The sequence below is a fragment of the Onychostruthus taczanowskii genome, unplaced genomic scaffold, assembly GCF_017590055.1.
Source record: "Onychostruthus taczanowskii isolate IOZ18803 unplaced genomic scaffold, ASM1759005v1 scaffold346, whole genome shotgun sequence".
Classification (NCBI taxonomy): Eukaryota; Metazoa; Chordata; class Aves; order Passeriformes; family Passeridae; genus Onychostruthus; species Onychostruthus taczanowskii.
The window spans coordinates 34,745-50,653 of NW_024500861.1; the positions used below are offsets into that span (position 1 = coordinate 34,745).

Consider the following 15,909-nt stretch of genomic DNA (forward strand, 5'->3'; position numbering starts at 1 on the left):
AAAGGCCATCCCAACAAAAGAGGATCCCCCAAAATTCCAGGGAACCCCGGGGAAGGCTGAGATCGGGGCTCCCCGCAGGTTTTGGGGTGAGGGGCGGGGAGGGTTTCCAGATTAACCACAAACGGAACGATCCCGGCCATTCCGCTCCCTCGCGCGGCCGCGTTTTTCCGCGCCCGGAGGATTCCGGGATCTTCGTCCGGGCGTTGGTCCCGTGGTGGTGGAAGGTGAGGAGGTGACCGGGGGCGTCACCCGCGGGGTCCTCAAGCCACGGCGAGCAGGAGGAAGAGGAGGATGAGGTGTCCCAGGGCCACCAGGGCGCTGGGCGTGGCACGGGTGACGGACGAGGACTCATCTGGAGGCAGAGACAGGAGATGGACCCCAAAGCCATGGGAGGAGGGAGAAGGGATCCCCCACCCCTGGGATCCACCTTGGGACTGGGATCTGCTCCCAGGGATCATTTTGGGGGGCGCAGGGACCCCCCTGGCTGATTTTGGGGTTCAGGGACCTCCCCAGTACCCCATGGGGTCATTTTGGGGGTTCAGGGATCTCCAGAGTCCCCCTGGGCTCAGTTTTGGGGTTCAGGGATCCTCCAGCACCACAGTGGAGTCAATTTTGGGGTGGAATCCAAAATCAGGACAGAGGAACGGCCTTGAGCTGTGCCAGGAGAGGCTCAGGGTGAGAAATTTGGGGAAATTCCTCCTGGAAATGGGGAAAAGGCTTTGGAAGGGGCTCAGGGAGGTTTGGGATGTCCATCCCTGGGGGTGTCCCAGGAACCCCTGGAGATCCCCCTGGATGACCAGGCAGGGTCAGCCCCAGGGAGGTTCGGGGTGTCCATCCCTGGGGGTGTCCCAGGAACCCCTGGAGATCCCCCTGGATGACCAGGCAGGGTCAGCCCCAGGGAGGTTAGAGTTTGTTTTTTTTTTTTTTTTAATATCCTGGATTTTATAAGTGGAATAAAAGCTCAAAATCTCCACATGGGAATGGATCAAGACCCCAAAAAATGATTTCCAAGGGGGGAAAATCACTGGAAAAATCAACTTTGGTGTTAAAATCATCATCCAAGAATCAGGAATTATCCCGAGACACTCGGCAGATGGGCCTGGAATTATTTGGAATTTTCCAAGGAGGTGTCTGTTGACCCTTGGATGATTCCAAGGAATCTTTGGGAATCTTTGCTTAAAGTGGATTTTTTTTGGGATTTATGGAGGTGAAATCCCCTATATTTCTTCTTTTTTGGGCTGTGTTGGTGGGGCTGGGAGCATCCCAAACTTTTCCAGGTTTTTCTTAGAGGCTGAGGGATCATCTCCATCATTCCCGAGATTTCTTCCCACCCCTCCGGATCCGTGTCCCACCCTCCAGAGCCAGATCCTCCTCTGGGGGACAAAGGGAGGGATTTTGTCCCCAAAAACGGAGCTGGGGGGAAACATCTCCGAGCTTCTTCCATCATCCCCCGATCCCTGAGCTGTGGGATGTCCCAGCCCATGGAAAAAATCCAGAAAATCCTAAAAATGTGGTGTTCAGGGTAGAATTTAATGTGCAAAGTAACATTTGGGAAATCCAAAACCGACCCCAAACCCAGGGAGCACCAAAGGCCATCCCAACAAAAGAGGATCCCCCAAAATTCCAGGGAACCCCGGGGAAGGCTGAGATCGGGGCTCCCCGCAGGTTTTGGGGTGAGGGGCGGGGAGAGTTTCCAAATTAACCACAAACGGAACGATCCCATTCCGCTCCCTCGCGCGGCCGCGTTTTTCCGCGCCCGGAGGATTCCGGGATCTTCGTCCGGGCGTTGGTCCCGTGGTGGTGGAAGGTGAGGAGGTGACCGGGGGCGTCACCCGCGGGGTCCTCAAGCCACGGCGAGCAGGAGGAAGAGGAGGATGAGGTGTCCCAGGGCCACCAGGGCGCTGGGCGTGGCACGGGTGACGGACGAGGACTCATCTGGAGGCAGAGACAGGAGATGGACCCCAAAGCCATGGGAGGAGGGAGAAGGGATCCCCCACCCCTGGGATCCACCTTGGGACTGGGATCTGCTCCCAGGGATCATTTTGGGGGGCGCAGGGACCCCCCTGGCTGATTTTGGGGTTCAGGGACCTCCCCAGTACCCCATGGGGTCATTTTGGGGGTTCAGGGATCTCCAGAGTCCCCCTGGGCTCAGTTTTGGGGTTCAGGGATCCTCCAGCACCACAGTGGAGTCAATTTTGGGGTGGAATCCAAAATCAGGACAGAGGAACGGCCTTGAGCTGTGCCAGGAGAGGCTCAGGGTGAGAAATTTGGGGAAATTCCTCCTGGAAATGGGGAAAAGGCTTTGGAAGGGGCTCAGGGAGGTTTGGGATGTCCATCCCTGGGGGTGTCCCAGGAACCCCTGGAGATCCCCCTGGATGACCAGGCAGGGTCAGCCCCAGGGAGGTTTGGGATGTCCATCCCTGGGGGTGTCCCAGGAACCCCTGGAGATCCCCCTGGATGACCAGGCAGGGTCAGCCCCAGGGAGGTTTGGGATGTCCATCCCTGGGGGTGTCCCAGGAACCCCTGGAGATCCCCCTGGATGACCAGGCAGGGTCAGCCCCAGGGAGGTTTGGGATGTCCATCCCTGGGGGTGTCCCAGGAACCCCTGGAGATCCCCCTGGATGACCAGGCAGGGTCAGCCCCACATTGGACCAATGACCTCAGAGCTCCTTCCCAACCCAAACAACTCCGTGGGATCGCTCTGAGAGCCCCCAGATGCCCCCCAAACCCCTCTGGGGACACCCCAAAGCCCAGGCCAGCCCTCCCCGGCGCCGTGTCCGGCCGTGGCCGTACCTGTCCAGCTGCAGGGGGGCCGGAAGGTCAGCGAGGCATTGCTGGAGGACACGGGGTTGCTGACCCTGCACACGTAGGTGTCCACCGAGGGGTTGAAGGAGACCTCTAGGACCGGGCCCTCCTTCATCAGGGGCTTCGGGGGTGGGATCCACTCGTAGGTGACCCCTTGGAGGCCCACGGAGCAGCTCAGGGTGGCGTTGCACTGCTGGGGGTCACCGTTGGTGGTGGCCGTCACGCGGGGCTTCGGGACCAGGTCTGCAGGAGAGGCCGGGCTGGCACCGAGACCTCTGGAGCTCTGGGACAGTGCCAGGGTGGCACCGAGTCCCCCTGGAGCTCTGGGACAGTGCCAGGGTGGCACCGAGTCCCTCTGGAGCTCTGGGACAGTGCCAGGATGGCACAATGTCCCCCTGGAGCTCTGGGACAGTGCCCAGGATGGCACCGAGTCCCCCCGGAGCTCTGGGACAGTGCCAGGATGGCACCGAGTCCCTCTGGAGCTCTGGGACAGTGCCCAGGATGGCACCGAGTCCCCCCGGAGCTCTGGGACAGTGCCAGGGTGGCACAATGTCCCCCTGGAGCTCTGGGACAGTGCCCAGGGTGGCACCGAGTCCCCCTGGAGCTCTGGGACAGTGCCAGGGTGGCACCGAGTCCCTCTGGAGCTCTGGGACAGTGCCAGGGTGGCACCGAGTCCCCCTGGAGCTCTGGGACAGTGCCAGGATGGCACCGAGTCCCTCTGGAGCTCTGGGACAGTGCCAGGGTGGCACCGAGTCCCCCTGGAGCTCTGGGACAGTGTCCCCATGGGATTCTTGGACAACCAGGGTGTCACAATGTCCCTGTGGGGCACTGGGACAACCCCCAGGATGTCACGAGGTCCCCATGAGGTTCTTGGACAACCCCCAGGATGTCACAACGTTCCCCTACCCCCCCGTGGGGCTCTGGGACAATCTCTCAAGGACATCACATCGTCCCCAACCCCCCCGTGGGGCTGTGGGACAATTCCCTGTCCCCAAACTCACCGTAGACCTTCAGCTGGACCTTCTGGATGCTCTCCCTGCCCGTGTCGTCCTCCAGGTACAGGCGGTACTCGCCGCTGTCCCCGAGGCCCAGGGGGCTCATTTTGAGGGTGCTGTTGTCCAGGAGCTCCAGGCGGCCCCGAAAGCGGCTCGGGGGGTACGTGGGCTCCTCCCCCCGTTTCCTGCCCGCGATTCTCAGCTGGTTTTCCCAGCGCCAGTGGATTTGGGAGTATTTTAAGGGATTTTGGGGGCTGCGGGGGTTCAGAAAGGCCACCCCGCCCACGGCTCCGGTCACCTCCGAGGGTGGGGGTTCTTCTGCCCAGGCTGCCAAAAAAATTTGGGATGGGGGAGTTGGGTGGCTGGTCCTTCCCCAGGTCTCATCCCACCTGGAATTCCAGACACGTTCAAAACGCCTGGAATTGTCACTCAAATGTCAAAAATAAAACTGAAACAACTCGGCCCTTTCCGGAGCCCTTGGTATGAAGAGGGGCAGGACCAGCATTTTGAATTTTCCCACCCCAAATCCCTCCGGGGTGAATTTTTCCCTCATTTCCATTTTTTTTTGGGACTCCACGGGGGGCAGTCTGTCCCCTCCGGGCGGGGTGGCTCCGGTGGGGAGGGACCCGGTGGTGGCACCTTGTGGGGACAGGGTGGGTTCACCCCAAGGTCCCCAGCTGTCCCCGAAGCCGCGTTCCCACCCCAGCCCCTCATCCAGCCCCGTACCTGGCGCGGTGAAGAGGAGGAAGAGGAGGAAGAGGAGGAAGAGGAGGAGGTTCGGCGCCAGCCCCGGCACCATCTTCTGTCACCAGCGTCACCTCCACAGGTGGGACACGGCCAAACCCAGGGTGGGACCCCCCGTGGGACCCCCCTGATGGGGCAGCTGCTCCCCAAGGACACCCGAGGCCGGAGCCCCCCCTGACCCCAAAACCCGGGACTTGAAGGGGAAGGGGGAGACCACGTGATGGAGGTTCCTGTTCCGGGCCCAAAACCACATTTTGGGGTGTGACAGAATGTCACAAGGGTGTCACAGACAGCCCCTGAGCCAGGCAGGGACACAGCGCCCCACGGATCCCCCAAATCCCCACCGGAGTGACCCCAAATCCCTCAAATCCTCAATAAAATCCACCTGGGGCCTCCAAAATCCATCAAATCCTCAACAAAACCCATCTGGGACTCCCCAAATCCCTCAAATCCCCTCCAAAACCCACCCAGACTCCCCAAAACCCCTCAAATCCCCTAAAATCTACCCAGACTCCCCAAAATGCCTCAAATCTCCCCAAATCCATCCAGGACCCCCACCACTGACCCCATGGCCAGTGGGACACTGACCCCAAGGGTCACATCTCCCCCTCCTGTGGGTGACCAGAGCGACCCCAAAGCCTGGGGGCAGCCAGGGGGGATTTGGGATCTGCCAGGGGGAATTTGGGATCTGATCCCAGGGAATGGGACAGGATCAGAGGGAACGGCCTCGAGCAGTGCCAGGGCTGGAAATTTGGGATAATTTTTCCATGGGAAAAGGGTTGTGAGGCACCAGAAGGGGCTCGGGGAGGGTTGGGATCCCCACCCCTGGAGGTGTCCGGGGAATCCCTGGATGGCCACACTGGATGGACGCTGGATGGACATTGGATGGACGCTGGATGACCACTGGATGACCACTGTCTGGCCAGGTCGGGCTCTATCCCAGCTCGCTCCCGGAATTCTCCCCCAGCCCCAAACAATCCCGGGGGGATTTTCTGGGGTCGCCGCTCCAGACGCCGCCGAGGAGGGGCTGGAATTCCAGCCCGGATTCCTCCCCGCCCGGCCACACTCGGCGCCTTTGTCGCGGCTCCCTGGGGCCACCGCTGTCCCCTCGCTGGGGACAAACGGCCGCCGGCGTCTTCCCACGGGCGGGGGGCGGCGAACAAAGGGACCCCCGCGACCCCCGCTGGGCCCTGACCCACTTGGGGCCGGCCCGGGGCTGTCCCCGTCCCGCTCGGGTGTCGCCTGGCTGCGGTGACACCGCCGCGTCCCCCCCCCCGGGGCCGCCAAAAGCGAGGGAGGAGAAATGGGAACGGCGATTGGCGGGCTGCAAATTAACCCCGATATGCAAATGAGGGTCATTAGAATAAATTACGGCGCCCCGACGGTGGCGTTTCTGCTTGTCCTTTAGGATGAGGAGGGGCTGGAGCTGCTCCAGGGGGGATTTCGGGATGGATTTTAGGGAAAACTCTGGATTTTGGGGTGGCTTGGGTGATCCTGGAGGGTCTTTTTTGTTCGGGATTTTCCATGATTCCCCTGCGGGGACCCCTCGGGGCTGTCACCCCCCGGCCACCCCTGTGGCAGAGGGGACAAGGACATGTCGGGGGTGGGCGCTCTCAGCCCCCAAAGCTCGCAGGGAATTAATTTTAATTGCCCCGGGAGGGCGCGGGTGTTGGGGGGTTTTGCTTTCCCTTTGCAGCGAGCGCCGGGGACACTTGGGGACATCGCGGTGGCGCCGCTGTCCCCAGCTCGGGCACCCCAGCAGCAGGATCGGGACCTTTGGGGAGGAATATCCAACCCAAAATGCACTTTACAACCCCAAAATCCCCGTTCCAACCCCAAAAATCCTCCCCGTTCCAACCCCAAAATCCTTCTTGTTCCAACCCCCAAATCTCCTGTCCAGCCCCAAAATGTTGTCCTTAAGGTCCCTTCCACCCAAAACCAGTCTGGTCCAGCAGCTCCCAGTTCCTCGCTGGGGCAGAGGAACCAGGGTTTTTATTTTTAAGATTTTTCATCCATTCTTTAAGAACATTTTTAGAACATTTTAAGATAATTTTTTAATCTGCTCCAGCTCACTTCCCCCTCACCCCAAAATTTCACCACGACCGTCTGCATGTGACCTTCCCAGAATAATCCTGATTGGGGAAGTGCTGCTTTCCCAAAAATTGTCATTGTCCCATGTCCGGGGGTGGCTTTTGGGCGGGACAGAGGGGACAGGAGCATCTCCTTTTTGGCCAGAGCTGAGAGAACCGGGGCTGGCCCCACGGAGCACCTGAGCCACTTGTCCCACACGGCCACGGTGACACCCTTGGCCCAGGTGACACTCTTGGTCCACCATCATCTTTCCATGGAAACTGGGTGCTTTAAATGGAACACCTCAAATTTCACTTTTCAGTGTGAACTGTCCCCCCTCGACGCGTTGTTTTCGTCACAAACCACATCGGAAGCCCTGCCCTCCATGCGGGCACTGAAAAGCCACGCAGGCGCTCTTCTCCTCCCTCTTCATGGCTAGAATTTTTGTGTGCTGTTGCCTCAAATCCTCTCCGTTTCCGGACACCCATGGCCGTGTTTTGGATCCCTCTTCTCGCCGTCCTCACGCTCCTCCACCCAACCAGTGAGTGCCAGGTGCTCCTTGTCCCGTGGGAAGGAGATCTTGGGGTGTTTTTTGGAGTTTTTGGGGTTGAGGGATGTGTGGGAGCACCAGAGCAGCTCCACGGGGTGGATTTGTGCCTGGTGTTGGGATCCAGGGATGCCATGGAGCTCCTGCTGCCATGGAAACCTGCTGCTAGAGAGCTGTCCATCCCTGCTGTCCATCCCTGGTGTCCATCCCTGCTGTCCATTCCTGGTGTCCATCTGCTGCCCATCCCTGCTGTCCATCCCTGGTGTCCACCCCTGGTGTCCATCCCTGCTGTCCATCCCTGGGGTCCATCCCTGCTGTCCATCCCTGCTGTCCATCCCTGCTGTCCATCCCTGGTATCCATCTCTGCTGTCCATCCCTGCTGTCCATCCCTGCTGTCCACCCCTGCTGTCCATCCCTGGTGTCCATCCCTGGTGTCCATCCCTGGTGTCCATCCCTGCTGTCCACCCCTGCTGTCCATCCCTGCTGTCCATCCCTGGTGTCCATCTGCTGTCCACCCCTGCTGTCCATCCCTGGTGTCCATCCCTGCTGTCCATCCCTGGTGTCCACCCCTGCTGTCCATCCCTGCTGTCCACCCCTGCTGTCCATCCCTGCTGTCCATCCCTGGTGTCCATCCCTGCTGTCCATCTGCTGTCCACCCCTGCTGTCCATCCCTGCTGTCCATCCCTGCTGTCCATCCCTGGTGTCCAACTCTGGCCCAGCCTCTGGCCAGCTGCTGTCCGGGAGCTCCTGGCAGAGGTTATTCCATGGAATTGCCATCCCTGGAGTGACCAAGGCCAGGATGGACCCACCTGGGATGCTGGAAGGTTCCAGGAGGTGGAATGAGACAATTTTAAGTTCCCTCCCAACCCAAACCTCTCCAGAATTCCACGATTCTGCTCCGAGGAGCAGCTGCAGGTCTGGCCAGGAGCTCCCTGTCCTGCTGGGCCCCTGAGCTGGGACTTTGGTGCTCAGAGCGAACCTTTCCCACCTTTCCAAGCCATCTCCAACTTTCTCCCTTCCATTTTCACCTCCAGGCTCCGTCCTCACGCCCTTTTGCACGTGCCAGGCGTTCCTTGTCCCTTGGCAAGGAGCCCGTGGGGGGTTTGGGGTGGTTTTGGGGACCCCCAGGAAGGGGGGGATGTGTGGAATCGGCTCCACAGGATTGGGCAATCTCCCAGAGATGGGGCAACCAGGGGCAAAGATGCACTGGCCACTCCTCTGGCCATGGGAACCCTCTGGAAAAGAGAGATCAGGTGCAGATGTTCTCCAGACACCCCCCTTTGCCTTCAGCTCCTGCTCCTCTCTGCGTTGGTTTTTGGAGGTCTCATCCTGAGGTGTTTTCTGGCTGAAAAGAAGGAAATTGGGCAAAGTTCGGCCCCAGCCCTTCCCCGCAGACTCTGAGGGGGTTTATCATGTGAACCATCCCGTGGCTGCATTGTTCAGCAACTTTCCTGCGAGTTTATCTTGCCCTGCAGCTTTTTCCCTTCCTGATGCTCCACTGTCCGTGCCGCAGAGGCTGAGTGAGACAGAAATTCCGAGCCCAACCTTGGGGCTGAGCCGGGATCAGTTCCCTGTTAGAAAAACTGGGAAGAAAAACTCCATTCCCAGTCTAGACTGGGTGACACAGTTTCATGGAAATGGGAAGTTGCAAAAATAGCTAAAAGAACTCTTTCCTCCTTGAATTGGTGACCCAAGGTCTTGGTATGGCCCCTGGAGGGAAGGGATGGATCCAGAGGGATCCTGGACCTTGTCCTGGGCTGCATCCAGAGGAGTGTGGGAGGGTTCTCATCTCTGGAGTGGTGAGATCCCATCTGGAGTGGTGAGAGTCCACCTGGAATGGTGAGATCCCGTCTGGAGTGGTGAGAGTCCACCTGGAATGGTGAGATCCTGCCACGTCTGGTGCCCCCAACATGAGAAGGTCATGGAACTGTTGGAGCGAGTCCGCAGTTTCCGAGGGGCCCTTCCCTGCGGCCACAGGGAGCGCTCAGCCTGGAGCAGCCGTGCTGGAGCTGCCCCGTCCACCCTGGCCGTGTCCAAGGCCGGGCTGTTTCCAAATCCTCCTTCCCCTTTCCCTCTCAGTTCCCCTCCGGGCTCCGTCCTTGGCACGAGGCTGCACACGAGGCTGCGGGGGCTCAGCCTGGGGGTGGCCTCGCGCTCTTCCTTCTCCCAGGGACCCTTCCATGAGCCCCCCATGAGCCTTCAAACACCCCCAGCCCTGATGGGCTTCAGTGTCTGGGTTCTGCAACTTCATCCCACCCTGATCCCACCTGGATCCCATCTTCATCCCACCTTTTCATCCCATCTTCAGCCACCCTTCATCCCACCTCCAGCCCAAACTCAGCACTCCGCCCCAGCTTCATCTCAGCTTTTCATCCCACCTTCATCCCAAGTTCTCTCTCCACTTTCTCTCCCCAGCGAGCGCCAGCGACACCACGGAGGTGATCGGGGTCCTGGGTGGGTCCGTGACCTTCCGCACCCACAACACAGGAAGAAAGCCAGCACTATGGAATTTTGGGAATGACCCCATAGTTACTGTGGTAGTTGAAGACCCTCCTCCACCAGTATTTTATAAAGATGAATTCGAAACCCGTTTTGCTGTCTCTGAGAAGGGCCGAGCGCTCAGCATCTCCCAGCTGAGGATGGAGGATGCCGGGACCTACTCTGTAATCACGGATGGAAAAACATCCACCTTCAACCTCCAGGTGTTTGGTAGGTGCCTTTAGTGCTGTTTTGGGGGGTTTTTTTACCCAAAAAGAGAGGTTTGTGACACCCCGGTGCCCCCAGGGGAGCTGGCAGAGCCCACGGTGACGTGCGAGGCCCAGAACTGCTCGGACGGGAGCTGCAGCTTCTCCCTGCGCTGCTCCGCGCCCGGCGCCGGCCTCGGGAACGTCTCCTACAGCTGGAGGGTGCGGGATCAGCCGCGGGACGGGGGCTCCGTGGTGCTGCGGGTGAACGAATCAGCCCGGGAGGAGCCGGAGCCGCTGACGTGCACGGCACGGAACCCCGTCAGCAGCAGGAATGTCACTGTCACCACCCCCGGGGTGCTCTGCTCAGGTGAGAGCTGGGGACAGGTGGGGAGAGGTGGGATGGGCTGGTCCTGATCCCCTGGGAAACACGGGAATGTTGGGGTTGGGATGGGTTGATCCCGATTCCCTGAGAAACACGGGAATGTTGGGGTTGGAATGGGCTGATCCTGATTTCCTGAGAAACACGGGAATGTTGGGGTTGGGATGGGATGGGGTTGGGATGGGATGGGATGGGAAGGGAATGTTGGGGCTGGGATGGGCTGGTCCTGATCCCCTGGGAAACACGGGAATGTTGGGGTTGGGATGGGTTGGTCCTGATCCCCTGGGAAACACGGGAATGTTGGGGTTGGGATGGGCTGGCCCTGATTCCCTGAGAAACATGGGAATGTTGATGATGGGATGGGATGGGATGGGATGGGATGGGATGGGAATGTTGGGATGGGATGGGAATGTTGAAGTTTGGGTGGGATGGGAACGTCGGGGTGGGCTGATCCCACTTCCCTGGGATCTTCTGCATCTTCTCCCTTTTCCAGGTGCCCTCTCCAGCAGCCAGGTCGGGGTCAGGGGCGGGATCGTCATCGTAGTCGGGATTTTAGTCACGGCGTTTTTATTGTTTTGCCTCGTGTTCTTGGGGAAATCCAAAGGTGAGGGTGGAAAACAATCCCTGGAACCCTGGGAAGCAGGAGGTGGGACCTGGGATGGGGGATGGAGCCATGATGGGCCAGATTTGGGGTGGGTTTGGGGCGGATTTGGGGTTGATTTGGGATGGATTTGGGGTTGATTTGGAGTTCTGATTCTGTCTCATCTCCCTCAGGCTGGGGGAAATTCCGTCTCTCCAATTCCAACCCTGCGGACACAGGTGGGATTTTGGGGCAGTTCTCTGCCCTTTTTCCTGGTGGGAATAGCCAGGGAATTGCATTTAGGACCAGGGGAATCATCCCCAGTGCTGTGGTTTGGGATCGGAGCTGAAGGACCCCGACCCCTCTGTCCCGGTGGGGAGTGGGAGGGGCTGATCCCAGGAAATGATCCCAGATTCCTGAAATCCCATTTTCCCTCCATTTTTGCTGGAAAACTTCATCCCAGACCACCAACAGGGAGCTGGGGGAGCAGCCATGGGATCATGAAAAAAAGAGGGAATTTGGGGAAAAATAAAAGCTGGCAGGAGACATTTGGGGGAAAAAGCCAGGAATTCCACTCAGTGACTCAGGGTGAGTCCAGCCTAGAATTCCAGAATCCCCAAAGTTGGAAAATCTCTCCAGGACCACCGAGTCCAAGCTGTGCTTGATCCCCACCTGGACACCCAGACCAAAGTCCAGGAATTCCAATGGGAAATTTAGACCCAAAAATGGGATTTTAAGGGATTTAAATCCCCCTTTCCCTTCTCTGTTCCATGAGCAATGGGGGGATCACATGAAGGAGAAACAAATGGATTTTGTCCTCCAAGAAGCAGCCAGGAATTTGGGATTTAAACCAAAAAAAGGGTGGATTTTCCCTGTCCTTGGTGCTGGAAGTTCATCCCAACCCCACAGCGCCAGGGAGGGTGGGATTAGGAGCAATCCCCACCTCCTGCAGCTCCGAGGGGCTTTGGGCTCGAGGTTTTACCCAAGCCTGAGCTCCTGAGGTTGGGATTCCCTCATTCCCCAGCCAGGAGCACCCAGGGGCATTCCCTGCCTCCCAAATCGCCAAATTCACGCTTTTTCCCCCAATTGCAGCGGCCACTGACTACACGACCGTGTACGCCGAGGTGGGCCCTTCCCAGCAGGTGAGTCCAGGATCCGCGTCCTCTCCGGGGTTGGGGACGCCCCGGGGACACCGTGGGGACCCCCTGGGGACAGCTGGACAATCCCTGGCTCCTTTTGAGAATTCCAAACAGGATGAGCCACAGCTGGAGGTGGCCCAAGGGCACCTGAACCTGCCCAAAACTCCGTGCCCAGCCTCAAAACCTCAGTTTTGGAGGGATCAGAGAGAAATGGGATTTTGGGCTTGGGAGGGAGCTTAAAATCTTCCCATTCCATGGGCGGGGACACTTCCCACTGTCCCAGGATGCTCCAGCCTGGACTCGGGATGGGGCAACACCTCCAGAGGCGGATCTTTGCGGGATCTCTGGATTTGGGGTCTTTTTTTTTCCAGCAACGAGCCGTAAAACACTTAAAAATCGTCTTGCCCCAGGGCGTCCCTAACGGAATGAAAGCCAAACCCGGGGACGGGGGATCCGCCACAACCATTTATTCCCTGGTCAAGCGTCCGGAGCAGGTGAGCTGGGAGACGCCGGGCCGGGGTGGGCACAGAGGGTCCAGAGCCTTCAACCAAACCCTGGATCTCTCCAAGGCTGGGGTCAGCCCCCACGACCCCAAACCAAGCTTGTGTCCCTCTGTCCTTGCAGGCGGATGATGGCACGGCGGAAAACGCCGCCGTGACCGGCCTGGAGCTGGTCTAGAAGGACCTAGAACCCGTCTAGAAGGACCTAGAACCGGTTTAAAGGATAATAAACTGGTTTAAAGGACCTGGTTTAAGAACATGAAACTGGTTTAAAATATCTGGAAGTGATTTAAAGGTCTGAAGCTATTTTAATGAGTCTGGACCTGGTTTACAAGAAACCAAAACTGATTTAGAATAAGCTGGAACTGGTTTAGAAGAAACCAGAACTGATTTAGAAGAAGCTGGAACTGGTTTTAAAGGACCTGGAACTGGCTTAGAAGGATCTGGAACTGATTTAGAAGGATCTGGAACTGGTTTAAAGGCTCTCCACTCCCCGGCCAGGTGGATGGACCCCACAAGGCGCCTCTGGAACAGCTCCAGCATTCCCAATCCTGCTCCAGACCTGGATCTCACGGATCTCCCCCTCCTGGAATCTCCCTTCCCCCCCTCATCTCTGCTGCCTCAGTTTCCCTCTCTTTGGGATTTCAGGGAGGATTTTTGGGAACTTTCTCCATGTTTTTGGCGGCTCCGTGGGATTCAGGCTCCTTTTCCCACCATCTCCCACCAGAATTCTGGACAAAACTCTGCCAAAGCTGCGGGGACTCCCAGACAGGCTGGAGGAGACTCTTAAAAGGGTTTTTCCACGGAATCCCGGAATTCCTGGAGGTGGAAAAGACCTCCAGGACCACCAATTCCAACCTGGGACCAATCCTGGTCACCCAGACCAACATCCAATGCATTCCTTGGACACATCCAGGGATGGGGGCTCCAAACCAGCCCCTTTTTGGGTTAAAACCACATTTTTAAGGGAGGAATTAGCTCAGGGAACATTTGGAAACTAATTTTTTGCAAATAATTTTTTTTTTTTTTGTAAATTACTTATTTGTAAATTATTTTTTCCCCCCTCTTCTGCTGCATTTTGAGCCTTGCAAAAACTTCAGCTTCTTGCAGGGCTGAAAACAACCAAAAATAACGCCAGGAAGTTGAAACGGAACAACAAGAAGCGATGTTGCCGTGTCAAAGCTCGTGTGGTTTCAGCACCTGTTCCCTTTCCCAACCCCAGAAACTTCTAAATTTTACAGCGCTCCCCTCCCCCAAAAACCCTCAGCCCCACCAATCCCTGCAGGGCCAGGGTTCGGGATTTGGGATCCGGGATTTGGGGTGGATCTGAGGGAAAACGGGACACGGAGAGCGACTTGGGTGTGTTTGCATGTGGGGTTTGGATTCTGGGTGAGGGATTTGGGCTGCTGGAGCTGGGAGGATTCCCAGCAGGAATTTTGGAATCCCAGCAGGAATTCAGGGATCCCAGCAGGAATTTGGGAATCCCAGCAGGAATTTGGGGATCTCAGCAGCAATCTCTGGGAGGAGAATGAATTCCTTTGGAACGTGCACCGTGCTGGGGGACAAGGACCCGAGCAGGGAGCACGGGACAAATTTCCCTCTTCCTCTGCTCCCCAAATCCACCTGAAAATGGCAGAAATCGCCCCAAACCCAGGAACTGGCCTGGATTTTCCAATGCCTCCGGAATTCTGGGAATTCTCTTCCCTCCCGTGCCTCTTCCCGCTGCTCTTTGTCTGTGCCTTGGTGAATTATTCACGGGTGGCACCTGAGCTGCCTTTGAAGTCTCTGCAATAAGAATTCCAGGCACATCCAGCGCCGTTCCTGCCTGCACTTTATTTTTGGAAATAAAACAATTTTTTGTAATAAATTTGTGTTTTCCCTGTGTTCCCCCCATGTTTCTGAATATTTGGAATATTGTTTTGAGTTAAAAGCAACTCTGGTTTTATAGGGGTGGGGTTTGCCCACGGGGCTCCAAATCTGTAGCTAGAAATCCGATCCTTGGCTTGGATTGGGATTTAAACAACTCCAGGGATTGTCCTGAAGGGATTTTGGGAACTCCTGGAGCTTCCCCCACTCCTTGCCCACACCTCCGACCCTTTCCCTGCCCCTTCCCATGGAGAAATGATCCATGGGGTGGAGAAATGATCCATGGGATGGAAAAATAATTCCATGGAATGGAGAAATCAATCCAGTGGGGTGGAGAAACAAATCCATGTGATTTCTCCATGGAATGGAGAAACGATCCAATGGGATGGAAAAATGATTCCATGGGGTGAAGAAATGATCCATGGGGTGGGCAAATAAATCCATGGGGTGGAGAAAAGAATCCATGGGATTTTTCCATGGAATGGAGAAACTCTTCAATAGGAGTTGATAATGTATAATATAAAAATATAATATATATATACAATTTAATATAATAATATTAATATAAATAGTATAATTATATAATAATTATATACTAATATTTATAATAAATTTATATAAATTTAATATAATAAATAGTATAATATATATATTATATATGTAATTATAAAAATAATTCCATGGGATGGGGAAATGAATCCATGAGGTGGAGAAACGAATGCGTGGGGTGGAGAAAAAAATTCCACAGGGTGGAGAAATGATCCATGGAGTGGAGACATGATCCATGGGATGGGGAAATGAATCCAATGGGGTGGAGAAATGATCCATGAGATTTCTCCGTGGAATGGAGAAACGATTCTGTGGGATGGAAAAACAATTCCATGGGGTGGAGAGACGATCCATGGGATGGAGAAACAAATTCCACAGGGTGGAGAAACGGCTCCATGGGATGGGGAAATGAATCCAGTGGGGTGGAGAAACGATCCATGAGATTTCTCAGTGGAATGGAGAAACGATTCTGTGGGATGGAAAAACAATTCCATGGGGTGGAGAAATCACCTCAGGGGATGGTTTTTGCCCGTTCCTCCCCCGATTTCACCACCTTTGTCACCAACCGCCGCTTCCTGCCCGGGAAAGGGGAAGGAAGGCGGCTCCGAGGGCCGGGGTGGGGCTGGGGCGCGGCAGGATGGGCCCGAGGGGCTTTGGGGGGCTCTGCCTCGCCCTGCTCTGCTCTGGGGCCGGTGAGTGGGGCCGGGGGGACTCGGGGTGTGGGGCTGGAGTGAGGGTGAGGAGGACGAGGAAGAGGAAGGGGCTGAAGGCAGCGGGTGCAGCTCAGGGAGGTCCCTGTAGGGCTTTTCCTGGGGGTTAAGCTCAGGTTTGGGTTGAGCCCGGCTTTGCTGAGCCTGGTTTGTGTTCCCAGGAGGGTTTTGGGGTCTTCTGAGATGTCCCAGCTCCCCAAATCCATCCCAGCCCACCCTGGCGGAGCATCAGGAGGGGCTTTGGGACCGTTTTGGGTTGGTTTTGTAGGTTTTAATCTCAGCAGGGCCACAAATGGAACTTGGATGATCCTGGTGGGTCCTTCCACCTCACATCCCCC

The 15,909-nt window shown here is 56.9% G+C and overlaps 2 protein-coding genes across 3 annotated transcripts; one reads left to right on the forward strand and one right to left on the reverse strand.

Annotated features, from left to right (window-relative positions):
- Positions 1–1,615: 1,615 nt before the first annotated feature.
- LOC121339410 (SLAM family member 8-like) lies at positions 1,616–4,895 on the reverse strand. The gene is made up of 4 exons (XM_041411152.1): positions 4,527–4,895; positions 3,807–4,127; positions 2,794–3,048; positions 1,616–1,935 (listed from the first exon to the last, which is right to left on the reverse strand). The coding sequence occupies exons 1-4, from the start codon at positions 4,597–4,599 to the stop codon at positions 1,844–1,846; spliced, it is 741 nt and encodes a 246-aa protein (XP_041267086.1). The 5' UTR covers positions 4,600–4,895; the 3' UTR covers positions 1,616–1,843.
- Positions 4,504–14,265, forward strand: LOC121339409 (T-lymphocyte surface antigen Ly-9-like). 2 transcript variants are annotated; one of them, XM_041411150.1, is made up of 9 exons: positions 4,504–4,626; positions 6,937–7,155; positions 9,577–9,870; positions 9,946–10,215; positions 10,721–10,831; positions 11,002–11,046; positions 11,900–11,949; positions 12,318–12,440; positions 12,571–14,265. In XM_041411150.1, exons 2-9 carry the CDS (start codon positions 7,101–7,103, stop codon positions 12,622–12,624), a joined length of 1,002 nt encoding a protein of 333 aa, XP_041267084.1. In that variant the 5' UTR covers positions 4,504–4,626; positions 6,937–7,100; the 3' UTR covers positions 12,625–14,265. The 2 variants fall into 2 exon arrangements, with proteins under 2 accessions (XP_041267084.1, XP_041267085.1); XM_041411151.1 differs by having other exon boundaries at positions 12,357–12,440.
- The last annotated feature ends 1,644 nt before the right edge of the window (positions 14,266–15,909 follow it).

Bases quoted from the DNA above. Each gene is read 5' to 3' on its own strand.
- LOC121339410 (XM_041411152.1), bottom strand. From the start codon at position 4,599: ATGGTGCCGGGGCTGGCGCCGAACCTCCTCCTCTTCCTCCTCTTCCTC. The intron at 4,128-4,526 runs GTACGGGGCTGG...TTTTTTTGGCAG, and splicing joins CCTCCTCTTCACCGCGCCAG to CCTGGGCAGAAGAACCCCCA. The intron at 3,049-3,806 runs GTGAGTTTGGGG...CCTCTCCTGCAG, and splicing joins GGTCCAGCTGAAGGTCTACG to ACCTGGTCCCGAAGCCCCGC.
- LOC121339409 (XM_041411150.1), top strand. From the start codon at position 7,101: ATGGCCGTGTTTTGGATCCCTCTTCTCGCCGTCCTCACGCTCCTCCAC. The intron at 10,832-11,001 runs GTGAGGGTGGAA...CATCTCCCTCAG, and splicing joins GTTCTTGGGGAAATCCAAAG to GCTGGGGGAAATTCCGTCTC. The intron at 11,047-11,899 runs GTGGGATTTTGG...CCCCAATTGCAG, and splicing joins TTCCAACCCTGCGGACACAG to CGGCCACTGACTACACGACC.